The following is a 15,530-nucleotide window of genomic DNA, read 5'->3' on the forward strand; positions in this document are numbered from 1 at the left end:
CATAATTTCCAGCACATTTGTACTTTTGGCCTTATACTTTGTTACATGTTTTTGGAGAGTTTTTACTGGAGACAATCAAGAAGAAGCAGAAAAGAAAAATTCCCCTGAACAGAGGAAAAGCAGTCACACAGAAACTTGAAATTCAGTGCTAAAAGGCTTTCAAGAAAAGTTTTGCAGGCAGTCAACCTCACACCATTTTTGCTAAGGAAAGTAACTTTTCAGTTGTTATATTCTGTTAATCTTGCTTTTCTTCCCTATTCTTCCCAGAACTGTATCATCCTGCATTTCTCATGCATGGAAACAGTAATTACTTTGCTCAGTCACATGACACCTGTGTAAATCAAATCAAATATTCCTGATAGGGTTAAGAGCTCTGTTTTCATGACTGCCTGCACAGGAAAAAAATTATGAAGTCAGACATCCAAATGCATACCCTCTATTCAATAATACAATGTCAGGTTAGTTTTTGTCTATATGCTCTTTTCCCTCTTCTCAGCTGCAACATGAAATGACTTCATCGTGATCACAATTCATGTAACTATTTATGTGAGTTTGCTGTGATTCCCTGAGGTGAAATATCAAGTTTTGAGAGAGGACAGTCTTGTATTTTATCAGGCTAAATATTATTGCTCCACTTCCGAGAACTACAGATTTCTATCTATTCCTTCTATTCAAGATACGCTTTTAACCAAAGATGTTTATGCCAGTGGATCCAGAGGAATGGAAGGATTCGTACTCTGTTTCCCCACTATCTTGTACATGCTGTCTACGATTTGCAGATACACGTATTGCTGTCACCGTATGACATAACACTTTCACAAACTGTATTTAGACTGTTTCTGTTCCTCCTATACCATCTCCTAATCCTCGCCACACTTCCCAGATATGCTGTCATGTGTTCTTTCATCACCCAGTCAATCAATATATAAAAACCCTGACACGAAGTAGAGTTATGCTACATGAAGATTTGTCTAGTGCCTGCAGGATACTAAGCCCAACCAGCAGAGAATCCCTTGATGTACTGATATCATTAATAATGTTTAAGACATGGTCTTAACTACAGCTGTAGTAGTTAAATACAAAGAAATAAATGCTGTCTGGTAGCAATGCTTCATATCATTATATAACTTAACACATATATTGACAAATTCAAGCATTTAAAAGCAAATAGAAGCTTTCTAATTGCCCTTCCTTATTGACCGAGCAACTGCATTAACAAATTGATTTTCAGACCTTAGCAGGCAGAACTTGACTGCAAATGAAAAGGATTTAGCACAATGAAATCCAACTCCTTAAAACATCCTACATCATCTGGAAGTTCCATGTGACAAATTCCAAAAAAACAGGGCTCTAGTCACATAATTCATTGTAGGCCACGGACTAGGACATTTTTAAGAGAGAGTGTTAAACAATAGTTTCAAGCTTTCTGTTGCTTTCTCCATTCTCCCCAGAGATACACTATTATTTTGTTTCCATAGTAGAACTGATGTTTTCCACATCAGAAGAAATACTGAAGTATAAGAAGAAAAGATCTGATATGACAAGCATTGCAAACACAGTTAACAAGCTACTTTAATTATCCTCCTAAGATTTTCCCATTTGTACTCTGATCATCATCTTCTTCACAAACTTAATTATGCCTCATTTGTTCATTCTGCACTAATCTCAGTGAGTATTCCAGGTGGAAAAGAGGAGCCTGATTGTAAATGAAACCTCAGATAATTGTTATATATTATTACTTTATCATTTTGCTATAGAATGTTTTGTTTATTTTGATGAAAATTATACAAACTTATCTTTGGGCAATATGAATATTGAATAGGAAGCCAGAGCATTTCCACATCTGAAAAGCAAAACCGGATGGCTACCTTTCACGAGCAGCCATCATACCAAAGATCATCACTGGACAGATGACTGAAGAAATTAAGAAAATAATGTTGTTATCATGTGCATTTTAAAGATTAGTATTAATAAATTCTGATTCCTCAGCAGAGGGAACCTTTCCACAAACTTGACCTTTGAGAAAGTCAGAAAGAAGAACAGCTGGGAATAAATGTGCTTTGTCAGTCGAATACTGAGACACGTATGCAGTTACTACTTAAAATTTATGCACTTCCAACACTTTCAAAGTCAATAGGAATTATTGCATTATGACTGAGTAAAGACCCCAGTGTACCATAATTTAAGTACTGATGAGTTGTTTTCTCTAACTTTGGATTAGTCGTAGATTTGCTCAACTGCCATGACTGAACTTCATTTTATTTAGGTCACTTTTTCAGATACATAAATTAATTTTATTTAATTAATCTACTGAGACACACAACTGCTGCCCCATACTCACAAGCATTTTGAGCGCAATGCCAAGCCTTAAAATCTAGTACTATATAGAAGTAGCTGTACACATAACTTCACTGGCCTTCAAAACTGGGATATACTAACTACACAAAATGTTAAGCTTGAAAAGCATCAAATATTACGTTTCTAAAAAGACAGAGATACAAAATAGTCAGCATGTGAATATATTCCATTCCATGCCTTACCTGAACCAAATTCCACCCCTTCAGAGATTCAGCAATGATAGAAGTAACTGTTGCACATACGCCACCAAAAACCATCAGATGATTAGGTCCATATTTTATTGCATCATAGAAGGCTTTGAGTCCTTTTGCATTGTCACACTGGAAAAACAAAAAGAGGCAATATTCAACATCACAAATAACATAATTAACTAAGAAATAAGCTACTGGACAGGAAAAAATTCAGGGGTTACACTGATGTAAAAATAGTACAAATATAACATCTTAAGATCCAAACATGAAAATTGGAGCACTCTGTTCTGGACTCCTAACGTGTTGTAGGAAAAGAACAGGAAACCCCTCCTTACATCGTTCAAAACCCCTTATGTCTTCCTTCCAAGCCAAAGCTGTAACACCTGAATTTTGATACCACCATTTGTCCAAGAATAAATAAATAAATAAATGAATAAATAAATGAATAAATAAATAAATAAATAAAAGGTTGCCTTCTACATTCAGAGCTAGCATTTTTGAAAGCAAAATTTAGAATTTAACAACAGATGTCAGCACGACTGCCATAGCTGGAGGAAAGTTTGACGCTATTTGTGGTCTCTGTAAAGAAAGTTCTTTCTCTAATGAAGACTCCTAAGCAACCTCTCCTTAAGGTCCAACCTCAGAATTCTGCGCAGAAACATACAGTAGAGAGCCTGTTATTTAGAAGGACAACACAAAGTCTTCAAAAATTTCAAAAGAGTATTCTTTTAAAGCGCTAAAAATCAACTGATCTGCTCTCATAGCTCACCCTGCTTTTAGCAGAAGACAGGACTAAATGACCTTCTGAGGTCCCTTCCAACCTGACTTATTCTGGGCTTCTCTGATAATTAGTTTGATCGTTCTTTCAGGTGTAAACAATTTTACCATAAACTGAGACCAGGACTGAAAACTAAGAAACAAAGGGTGATGCTAGTCAGCATTGCAATATCAATCCTTGAATCGAGTAGTATCAATCACTCATAATAACTTATGTAGTCATGTCTTAATTCCTGATCTTGCAGCAGAGTATTAATAAAACATATACCTGAAGTTAAGAATTTGATTCCAAACTGTACTGGAAGTCAGGAGTGCCAGCAGGCTATAATGGTAGCTGAAACTGCTCCAGTAGGAGCCACTTCTTTATCTCTCTTTTTGAAACAAAATTTTCTGCCCTCTTTTGCCTCCTCTACAAAGTCTTCCTCAAATATAGTCTTTATAAGAACTGTCATACACCAGCCTCCAATATTTCAATATGACAATTCAATAAAACAGTTCATTTACTATCGGCGTCCAAGTAGTAATTGTATTGCACTGTTGAGACAATAAAGATTTTGACTAAGAAGTTTGCAAGCTTATATCAATTTTCTTACTGAATTAATATGCTAAAAGAAAACTTATTCTATTTACATTCTTTCTGCAAGAATAGAATTACGGCTCTCAATTATTCAAATGGATACAGAATTTTACTGCATAGACTTTTTTTAAATTGCATAATACAGCACAACATTTTCCTTCTCATTACAAAACAAAAAACAGTATGGTAGAGGCTTCCTTGTCAGTTTGATGGACTAGCAGCAACTTCACATTGTGGAAGAATTAAGATTGTGATTACTGGAACAAGCAGAGTCCTCCAGTCTTACTCCTCCACCCCCTAGTTAAATATCAGTTTATTCCAATCACAGCTAGAAGGCTCAGCTATTTCTTTACTTTTATAAAGAGCCAGGAACACTAGAGCTTTCAGTATCTGAACTTAACTGACATTTAGCCAAGCCTTTGCCCTTATCCACTTCACCATTTCAAGCTGCAGCAACAGACACTGTTGAATTGTTTTTCATACCAACTTAAAACCAGATAATCTAATTTTTTTTTTTTGCATTACCTCACATGTTTTCAAGGTATCACTGAATAAGAGTTTAAGAAGAATACAAGTCATATATGAAATAAGGAGGATATCAATAGTAAAATAATACTCAGAAACTGTAGCCCATGAAGTGCTACATACATAAAAAGGTATGGAGAAATAAAATTCTCTATTCTAAACAATGAAGACCTACAGTCTGTTATCTGAAGTGAAATTCATACTAAAATTCACTCTTACATCAAAAAACATTGATGCATCTTTTAAGTATTATTTGCCTACAAATTGTTTCTCACTGCAGTGAAGTAACATTATGCAGTTAAGGATCCCAGTAGGTTAATTTGCTGCGAGGTCCAGAATTGCTATTATGATAAGGCTTTTTCTTTCTTATTTATTTGACCTTTTCATGTGTATAAAGATAATTGCATGAAAAGAACACTTTTTCAATCACACAGCAAACTCTTGGGAAGGTATGCTGAAAACTTTGTCTCTCCCAAAATGAAAGGATCACACTCCCGAGGCGTATTACTGATCAATGCAAAGTACATATAATAACTTGTGGGCTTCTCTTCAATGTGATTCAATTAAAAGCCTACCATGTTTCCACCTTCATACTTTCTTCCTGACTAGTCTCAGCTCACTCTCTTAGGCCACCACAAATAGTTACAGGACTCAAGTCTGCTCCTTGAGCAGAACTGCCAAAATAGTCCAAAGTATGTCTCAGAGAGAAATAGAAAGAACGTAATACTGTGGCTCGCCGTGACTGGACAGAAACGGAAGGAAAAATGAGAAAGATGGGAGAAAGCAGACTTTCACATTTGTTTAACATCACATTTCACAACATACACTCTGTATAATATTCGTCCCTGTAAGCAACAGAACAGTCTGTCACAAGCATTAAATAATAAACATTCAGATAAAAATAATAGCCCTACCAAGCTCGACAGACAAACAGTAGAAAAGGTTTCGTCCTGCCTCTAGTCTGAGGAACGCATGCTTAGCAAGTTCCCAAAGCTATGACTTTTTCAAAGATCCCAGAAGGCCATCATTGCTGCTCATGATCTTCTATTGGCAAACCCTACCTAGATAACCCGAAAAGCGGGCACCTTTTTTTTAGTGTTTTTCAACTTTGTTAAAAGACAACAAGCACAGACACCACTGAAATTCCCATCATATAATAACCAAATGAGTTCTTGAATTGCTGTCACCATATAACTACAGCTCGGTCCAGGAGCAATGCTATGCGGCAATCTAATTACAGTACAACGAAAGACTGCATAAAAACCAAAATCCACATTAAAAAGTAAAGGCTAGAAAGTCCTGGCCACATATGGATGACAATAAGCTGACTGGCTTATTAAATGGAGCATGACTAACAGCAATGAAGGGGAAAGAATCCTTCATAAAAAGTCACAAACTTAAATGATTAAAATTATCACCCCAAGGACCCCACGCTGCTTTTGCTAGATAGTTTTGCTCTTTAACCTAAATTGTCATTAGCATTTCTATTTTGTTGAGCTGAACTGAAGCCAGCTCACTTTCAACTCACATATGAAAACAGACAGCCATGCTGTACCGCTGATCTTGACTGCACACTGAAACACTGAGGATGGCTGCAATACCTTTCTTTGGAGAAATGCAGTTTTATCATAACTGTAATTTCAAATACATGTTATTTGTTATGTGTTACAGCTTTCTTCAGGGGAAGAGGCTAAGAACTACTCACCATAAACACATTATTGCTGTGCTTAGTCTCAGCCAAAGGCCAGTAATAAGCCACATATAAATAGTAGACATACATATTAAATAAATAATTAACACACAGACTTGATACAGATTATATGGACAACTCATAAGAAGAAATACCAGCAAATCGCTAAGCAAAGGTCTGTGAAGGGTCCTACCTCTCACTGCAACAAAGACTGATTAATATCACAGGTGGCACTTGACAAAAGTATAGTTCCCATTTCCAAGGAAAAAGTACCACTTATTTCAGTGAAGAAAAATAGCCAGAAGAACTGCTGCATAGGAGAGGAGTTGAATGAGTTTGGAGATTGAAGTGTTAACCCTCCTGAACCCTCTTCAAAGGAGAGGCTGGCAAATAAAAACTATTGTCCTCCACCGAGAAAGGAACCTGAATGAAGAGGGAAAAAGTACTGCCTGAAGCATAAGGGGTGCACAAGGACAAGAAACCTTTCTGGAGAGAACAGTGCAGTAGCCAAACACAGGTGTGAGACCTTCTCCAAAGGCTCTCTGCAGCTGAGAGAAAGAATGTTCCATGTGAAGGACACACATCACTGAAGTCAGGAGAAGTGGCAGAACTGACTCATGAGGGTTGCTGGCTGCCAGGAAGGCTGTCTGGCAGGCAGTAAGAGAGATATCAGGGTGTGATATCAAACCCTCAGGGCCATAAGCATGACACAGTGCAAAACCTTAATACAGAGAACAGAAATTCATATGGGTCTAATACATAAAGCTTTGCTGACTCCTGTAACATTGACAGGTTTGAGTAATTACAGGACTAGCAGAAGAGCAGATACTTATAATTTAACTGATCTCATTAGATTTACATAGCAATGAGAACCGTTGTGAACTGATGCACTTGTCAGACACATGATTTAGATTTCTAGCTGCTGGACAGCTATGCCCAGCTGTTTCTTTGTTAGCTATATTCTGGCACAACTCTACTTGACTGAGTAAAAGTAAACCTGAGGAACAATTTTGACATCCATTGAGCTACTGTCTTCTGAGGTTAGAGAACCTTTATGACAAGAGGGAATAATCAACAGCTGTCATCTGCATAATGAAATATCAAACTTTATCAAGTTATATGTGAGCTTTCAGCATCACCCTGCACTCAGTATCATAGAAAAAAAAAGAAAGTGATCATAACTATCTGATGAGACTTCCCTGAAGAGAGCGAACAGAGGTACAAAGTCTTATTCCTTATCCTCTGCAAAATCTTGTTCAGGATTAGTCTAACTCCACATTAGACTATCAGCATGAAAGGAGCTAAGACATGAGGAACACAAAAAATTATTTTTGTTTGATTTTCATTCACTTTTTAAAGTCATCAAGCAATACACACACAATTCAGTGAAGAATATATGGACAACTGCTCTGAGCTACAACAAAGGTCAATCAGGTTAACATCCTGTGCCTGATTTTATGGGCAGGGCATGATTCTCCTGAGGTATCCTCTTTGTTTTCAGGTATCTGCAACTTAGGTACTTTCAGAGCCAGAAATTTTATTCTTGCATTTAATTGCTGTAGCTGGATTTTTCCTTTTGTGAGTTTGCGCAGCTGCTCTTGGAACCACCACTTGGACAACCACAATATCCGGTGACAATGTTAGCACTTCCTTTCATTTGTTCTAAACTTATTCACACTGTGCAGAGTAGGTGTAAAACGTCTTGCCAGGAGATGTTATAAATGTCAACATTTCACAAATATGTGAAAAGAAATTGGACTAGTTCATAGATCAAAAAACAATCCCAAACTTCTTAATAGAGAGACAGTGATTTTCTCAAGAACCTCCTCAATCAGTGGTTTAGACAGATCATCGGTGGCTAGGACAGTGTTGTGGGGAAGCAGGTTTAAATGCTTACCCTGTCCTGCCCTGTCCACAGATCATCTGTAGGGACAATGCTGAGTACTTGCACCAAGTCGTGGTGTGAACCACTATAGCCATTCCTGTGCTCTGTATTTGAAAAACAAAAACAATCCCCTCCAACAACTACACCAAACTTATGCATCTTAAAATAGAAATTAATTTGTCCCAAACTGTGGGCTCTTCTGTATATGATTTCTCTATCATCTTTTAATTTTAACTACTAGAAATCAGATTTCATTTTAGTTTAGAAGGAGTAAACAGAGCAGAAGAGGACTTAATCTATTCAGTGAAATATTTCCCAGTAAATTAACCCTCTCACCTTGACACCTCTTGACACACTTGGAGACTTTACATAGCAATTTCTTTATCTGATCCTGCCTGCTGCAGGGAATAGTTCGCAGAGGGCTACCACTAAGGTACTGGTGCTTAGCATCCTATACAACGACTTATATTTTACCTCAGGTGCCACCTGCCTCTTAAGTCACTGACTCCAGAGCAAGGGTGACTACTCACTCTTCTGTCACCTCATTTCCTAAGAGGCTGTCTAAACACCTTGTGAAGGCTCAGCTTCTTGCTCAACATAATTTTCATTTTCTTCATTCACTATTTGGGAATTGAGTCCATCCAGCAAGATAAACAAAAATCTCCTGTCTCTCCTTATAAGAAAAGTACATATATTTTCTCCATTTTTTTCTTTCATTTATACGACTTATATTCTTTGTCTTGTTACTATGTCTTTGAGTATATAACATTTACACTGGATGATTCCAATTTAAGAACTCCAATATGAAATGGAGTTGGAGTGTAGCAAATAGATAAATCATGTGTAATCAAACCTGGCTCTACCTGAGTTTTGACCACGATTAAACATACAGTAATAGCGGAGATCAAATTGACTTCCTTTTTTCACAGTAAATTTGCATTCAGCTTGGACATTAAAGCCGTTCCTCAAAGCAAGTTGAAGCCTTTCCTTGATCTGTAACAGTTACACAAAGAGAAGTTCAGAAGATCATCAAGAAACGTTTTGCACATTTGCAATATGAAGATCACTCCCTTTCACAATTCTGTAGTGGGTTTCTGTGGCAAGGTTTTGGGAGCAGGAGGGCTGCAGGGGTGGCTTCTGTGAGAAGACATCAGGAGCTGCCTCCATGTCAAACAGAGCCAGTTCCAGCCATCTCCACAAATGGACCAAAGCTGAGCCCATCAGCGATGCTGGTTGCACCTCTGTGATAACGTATTCAAGAAAGGGTAAAAAACACTGCACAGCAGCTGTGAAAGAGGAATGAGAAAAACGTGAGAGAAACAGCCTTGCCGACACCGAGGTCAGTGAAGAAGGAGGGGGAGGAGGTGCTCCAAGGGCCAGAGCAGAGATTCCCCGGCAGCTCATAATGAAGACCATGGTGATGCACGTTGTTCCCCTGCAGTTCATGGAGGACCGCGTTGGGGCTGATATCCACCCCGTAGTAGCCCATAGAAGACCCCACGTCTGCATAATTTTTAGTTAGGGTCCACTGTATCTTTTTTTCTGTACCACTGATCAAATGCAGAAGTTTTTCTAGGTCTGCACAGCAATGAAATTCATAATTCAGATAACAAACTGGCCAGGACTTCCGTAAGCTGGTGAACATGAATTCAAAACATTAAGATCTCATTCTGAATCGCTAATGGAAAGCTAACACTTGGGCCTTAGAGTGTTTCTATTGTGCAATATGAGCAATAACTCAGATCCCACAGCATAAGTTATTGAGTTTTCCCAGATTATTCTGCAGCTGAACCCATCATCTAACCAGAATCAAATTGGTGTTGATTCAGATATTCTTGGGCCAGAAGGGACTTTATAACATCCACACTGTATTTGCTCACTCACAACAAACAGTCAATTTTATTTAACTCATTCACTTCTGCATCAACCCAATAATACTACACAAGGCAGTTTTACAGATGTTTTCCTTAAAGCTGCATGTGAACATTCACATTCACAGTTTTATAGCATAAATGTGTAAAAAACCAAACCCAAGTCTTAGTACCAAATTGTTCTCTCTGACATCGCAGTGCTCAAACATGTATCAGATATTTTGGTACATTCAGTATTCAGGGAGACCAGTGCCTTGCCCACTTCTGCTTCTTCCTTCCTACATAATCTATACTGCTTCATTGCTATTATGTTTTGTGGAAGTAAGTGGAATTATGGAAAAGCATAAAAGTTCAGAGGAATGGTGTAGGAAAAATATAATATAATCAAAGATATTTAGAAAATAAATAACATGTCCTGTTCTTGAGAATAAACTAGCTTAGTTTTCTCCATTTTTTCCAATTTTTAACAGTTAAATATTACAATGATTTCTAACAAAACAAATAATTAATTTTAATTATTCAACAAATAAGGAAAATATCTGTTATTTATTTGCATCAAAAGGCTTTTTAAAATTCCCCTAGGAAATCAGTTGTGTTTTTTGCATTTAAGTAACCACAAAAGGTGTTAATCGTTTCAGTCCCAAGATGATTATCACTTAAATTTATTGATGCAAACTACTTACTATTTTGTTGCTTCTCATTTTGAGCGAAAGTCATGTGCTGTAGTAGATTTACAAGGCATTTGCCAGTTGCAGCTCACGTACAAAATGAAGAGCTAAGGGAGATAATTTTGTCAGGCTCAACACAGAGTCACTAACGTCAATTGTTCAATTTTGTACTTGTGTCGTCTTTCTCCCCTTCATTGATTACTGTTTATTATTACGCTACCATGAATAGCCTATGTTTCCGTAGATCATACCAGATCTAGTCACACTCTGTTGGAGTATTTCGGTTAGATTTCCTTTCGTTCCAGTCCCTGTGCTTTTTAGAATATAGGGAAGAAGTCACAAAAGTGAAAAGATGTGTGTAATCACATTTAAATATATTTGGTTTTCTTTTCCAGATACAGAGTATGAGCACTGCAAAGATATGACTTTCAGCATGATCAAAAATAATAAATCAAAGTAATACAGAAGTACTCTACGTTTAGTAAAATTAATTTTCTGAAACTGCCTTTAAAAAGTTGAGTTTTACTGTTGTTCTACTTTTCTTATGTCGATGATTGACTACATACTTGGTTTTAATATGTGGATTGTTTTTTCCCAGGTCATTTTGGGAGAAGGAAAAAAACACCTAATGCAGGGAAGGGTCACCATCTCTGAACTGTTGACTTGCTTCTTTCCAGTACACTGAAAATTGTTGTGTACTGAAAATGGTGAAACTCCTTTTAATTCCAGTTGTGCTCTTCGCAGCAAATAAAAGGAGGAACTGAAATGAGAGAATATGGAAGGAGAAAATCCAAATTCATAAATACCAATCAGGAAGCTCTTGTAGATAGAATAAAATGGAAGTGTAGTAGCACAAAACATTTGAAGTAACAGCAATATGCCAGCACCCCACTCTTGAGTAATAATCTGCAATTGAAACTGAAATAGGAGTGCAATGATATTTTGAAAAATCACTTGGTGCTCAGCAATCAGCAAGAATCAGTTGTGGGGGAAGTCTGCTATATGAATTCTTTCTTTCCCATGACCTACTCAGTCATGAAAAAGACTCTGGTTTTATAAGGGTAAAAACAAATCAAAGAAATCTTTCTTGATACTTTTCTGACATTAAATTAAAATAAGACATTATTCTGAGTGTGAGAAAATATGGAAAAAGCTCTGCAGTAGCTTTCTGGTGAACAGTGTCATGTGGAAATAAAGTCTCCCATATGTACAGCAACAGAGCCTGCCTCTCGGTGCACACAACCACAGAAGTTTCTAAATAAACATCCACTGGGGATGACGAGGCACAGATGACTGAGGCCCTTCAGAATTGTTCTTATAGCTTCTGAAAGTCGCTTACCTGGAAAAAGTGAGAAGATCTCTTAAGCTATCACAAGGATGTTTGTGGCATTCTTAAGAATATATTTAAATTCTAATAAAAGGTCAGAAAGCATGTGGTATTTTTGGAAAATAAGATTAAAATCTTTTCTTTTAGAGGATGATGTTCTTTATGAAGAGTGCTAAGTGGTACAAGTAGCTCTCAGCATGGCTTATTCTAAAGCAATATTGTTTGAGATTTTTTTTATTTTATTTTTTATTTTAATTCCCCAACAATTGTGAAATGTGGAAACACAGACACAGGTCAGAAGAATGATAAAACTGACAAAGTTAAGAGTTTAAAAAGGGATTAATGAATTAAAAAATAGCAAAAATGTATTTCTTGACCCAAAGGTCAAGAAAATCTGGTGTAAGTCTTCATCACACATCTATGATTTTTAATTCTTTCTGTTGTTGAGCTTTGTCTATAGTGAGTAAAACTCTGCCAAGCTAATTTATTTAAGGAGGAATAGTGTGTGATCATTTGGATAAGCTATCACGTATGTTAGCCCATAAAAGCCAAATAAAATTCATGGTATGTTTTATTTTGGCATAAATTAACATAGCACCAGACTACAACAATTCACCACTTTATAGAATTCTCAGGCTGGAAATGGATAGAATGCATATCAGCACAGGTAAAGATCATACATTTTTTCTCTTAATACCTGGTGAAAGAGGCAGTATGGAAAGAATACAATTTTATTTTAACCGCTACCCATATGGCTTGACATTCAGTGTGTGAGTAGGCACAGTGCTTCACAATTGGCAGATACCAGATACCATTGCCTGCAATGGCTACAGCTCTCTCAAACTTTTTCCTGACCCCATGGGACACCATACTCCATGCAGTGTAAATTGTCACAATAAACTCTGTTATTTACAGGAGAACTACACAGTCCAAACAACTTACTATTTCTGGGAACATTTTGAGAGAGGGACTTTTTAAATTAAAAATAAAAATGCAGCAAATTGATCTGCAGCACCTGAGAGACGAAATGTGCTCCTTGTTCAAACCCATTGTGACAAATGGTGTCACCGTGGGTGACATCATTGTGCCACAGCAGTGCACTATCCATTTCACACACACACAAGCACTTCCCGAGTGCAGAACAGGGCAGGAAGGCAGACAGCAGCAGAGGGACTCCAAAAGGGAACTAGCAGACTAAGACAAACCTGAGGTGTCACAGGCTTAACTGCAACAAGGAGCAGACTCAAAAGTTGAGCCTCAGAGGCAAAGGAAAGAAAAGGAGCAGCCCTAGAAGTACAGGGAGATATTGGAATGGAAATATGTGTAAAAAGGATTCAAGCTTCATGAACTTTATGGGCAGAGTTTTTGCAGGTATTTCTTCAAGACTTTTATTTAATAACTTGCCCAAATTTGAGTTTTCCCTACTTAAAGGCTCACCTTGGTCTACTGGGGTTTTATATTACAGGAAATTAATTAGTATAGATTAGGAACCACTTCAAAAACATAGAATGGTGGGGGATCTGTCAGACTTGTGGTCTTGTCACATTCACACACAGACACTAAATTTCTCTGGCTTTAAAGTTATGCAAGCAAGATATTGCCTCTATGCTGCAAATTGCAACCTGGTTAACAAAGAGCTATTCCTTTGCAAGATCAAGGCAGGCTAACTGGCTGCCAAATAAATCATCAACACTCACATTCAACAGCATAGTATGGGATTTCTGCAAGCAGAATGACCAATACTCTTCCCCCTTGGAGCACCTACAGAGAATCTTAATTAAACTTGCCAAGAGCAGGGCATTACTCACCTTGATATATCAACCCTTGGGGGTTCCCTCATGCTCCAGAAAAAATAGGACACATGGAACAAAAGTGAAATAGAGCTGGGCTGTATGCAGGTGAAATGCCCACAGATTACACAGATGAAACCTGCAGTCAGCCCCAGAACAACCTCCCAGATGCAAATACATTCAGTGCAAGTTTGAAAATGGCAACCAATACGTACTAGAAGCTAAGACCTGCTAGCTTGTCCAGCTCAGTCTAACTAGGTCACCCTAATTCTCTTCCTTAGTTACCTAATTTAGTTTATTAAACGTGGTATATGCTTTTGACACACTTTCAACAAACTCATTTGCTCTTTAGCTCCTTGCCTGCTTGCCATCCAAGGTGAACTATAAGAGCTGTAACTCCAAAAGAGACTGCTTTTCTTTATACATGATATTCTCCTTCATAATAAAATCCCAACATGAACTTCCTCAGACATGTCTCACTGCACGAGTAATTCCTCTAACCAAACTCTACAGAAATCTCATTGACAAGCACCATAAAGAAGTTCCAAACCACCAAATCCTATGTAATTTGTCCAATTACCTTCACACTGTGGTTGTATTTGGCACCTCACTGATTGCTGCTATTAGTTTGGCACATAAAGCTCTACTGGTTTTGCTGTAGGCAAAACTCATATGCATGAGTAGAATTCATGGCTGTGTAAACTGACTTTTTTGATGTGTCTAAACTCTACTTAATCATTATAGTGCATGCTGATTTTGGCTGTGATAGAGTTAATTTCCTCCATAGTATCTAGTAAGGGGCCATGTTTTGGATTTGTGCTGTAAACAGGGTAGATAACACAGGGATGTTTTCGCTATTGCTGAGCGGTGCTTACACAGAGTCAAGGCCTTTTCTGCCTCTCACACTGCCCCCCCAGTGAGTAGGCTGGGGGTGCACAAGAAGTTGGGAGGAGACACAGCTGGGACAGCTGACCCCAACTGATGAAGGGGATATTCCATACCACATGACATCATGCTTAGCATATAAAGCTGGGGGAAGAAGGGGACAGGAAGAACATTCAGAATGATGGTGTCTCTCTTCCCCCAAGTAACCGTTACATGTGATGGAGCCCTGCTTCCCTGGAGATGGCTGAACACCTGCCTGCCCATGGGAAGTAGTGAATGAATTCCTTGCTTTGCTTGTGTGTGTGCCTTCTGCTTTACCTATTAAACTGCTTTTATCTCAACCCAGCAGGTTTCTCACTTTTACTCTTCTGATTCTCTCCCCCATCTCACCTGTGGGGGGAGTGAGTGGCTGTGTGGGGCTTAGTTGCTGGCTGGGGTTAAACCACAACTAGTCCTTTTTAGCACCCAAAGCGGGGCTCGAAGGGTTCGAGGTAACAACAGGTTTGATTGGAATGTGCTAGCTCAAATTTATAGCTGTTATTGCTGTTTAACTATGAATTGGCAGGCTCCTGTGCTTGCCATGGGGCTTGCTTGCCTTACTGTATATTACAGTCTTGTGCTCATTAGTGGCTGCTTTTTGCTTTCGCTACTTGCTGTACTGCTGATCGTCTTACTCTGCTGTGCCTGGGAACATTTTGATAAGAGCAATGGCGATGCGCCTGGGCTGGCAGATGGGCTGACAGAGCCCAGGGCATCACTGCTGTTTCTGTGCTGCTGTACTGGACATGCTGGAACTCCAGTGTGAGCTCATGTTGCAGGGACTGTGACCTGTGCATGAGTCCACGTGGGAGCAGGACACCCCAAAGCATCTGTGGACATAGATATGTCCATGCCAGAGCAAGGACATCTCAAAGTGTCTGGGGCCATGGTTGTGTCTGTGCAGGTATACCTCTGAAGGGATTGTGGCCCAAGGATAAGTCCACACT

At 38.3% G+C, this 15,530-nt stretch overlaps 1 protein-coding gene across 1 annotated transcript in view; it reads right to left on the reverse strand.

Annotated features, from left to right (window-relative positions):
* GABBR2 (gamma-aminobutyric acid type B receptor subunit 2) overlaps positions 1-15,530 on the reverse strand; it is a gene marked incomplete at its 3' end in the record, with an annotated part of 516,320 nt that overhangs the window by 398,433 nt on the left and 102,357 nt on the right. The window contains exon 2 of the mRNA XM_081996348.1: positions 2,541-2,678. Within this exon, the coding sequence (XP_081852474.1) occupies positions 2,541-2,678 (138 nt within the window). The remainder of the gene's footprint in view (positions 1-2,540; positions 2,679-15,530) is intronic.

Source organism: Phaethon aethereus (genome assembly GCF_964289735.1).
Source record: "Phaethon aethereus genome assembly, chromosome: 2".
NCBI classification, from domain to species: domain Eukaryota; kingdom Metazoa; phylum Chordata; class Aves; order Phaethontiformes; family Phaethontidae; genus Phaethon; species Phaethon aethereus.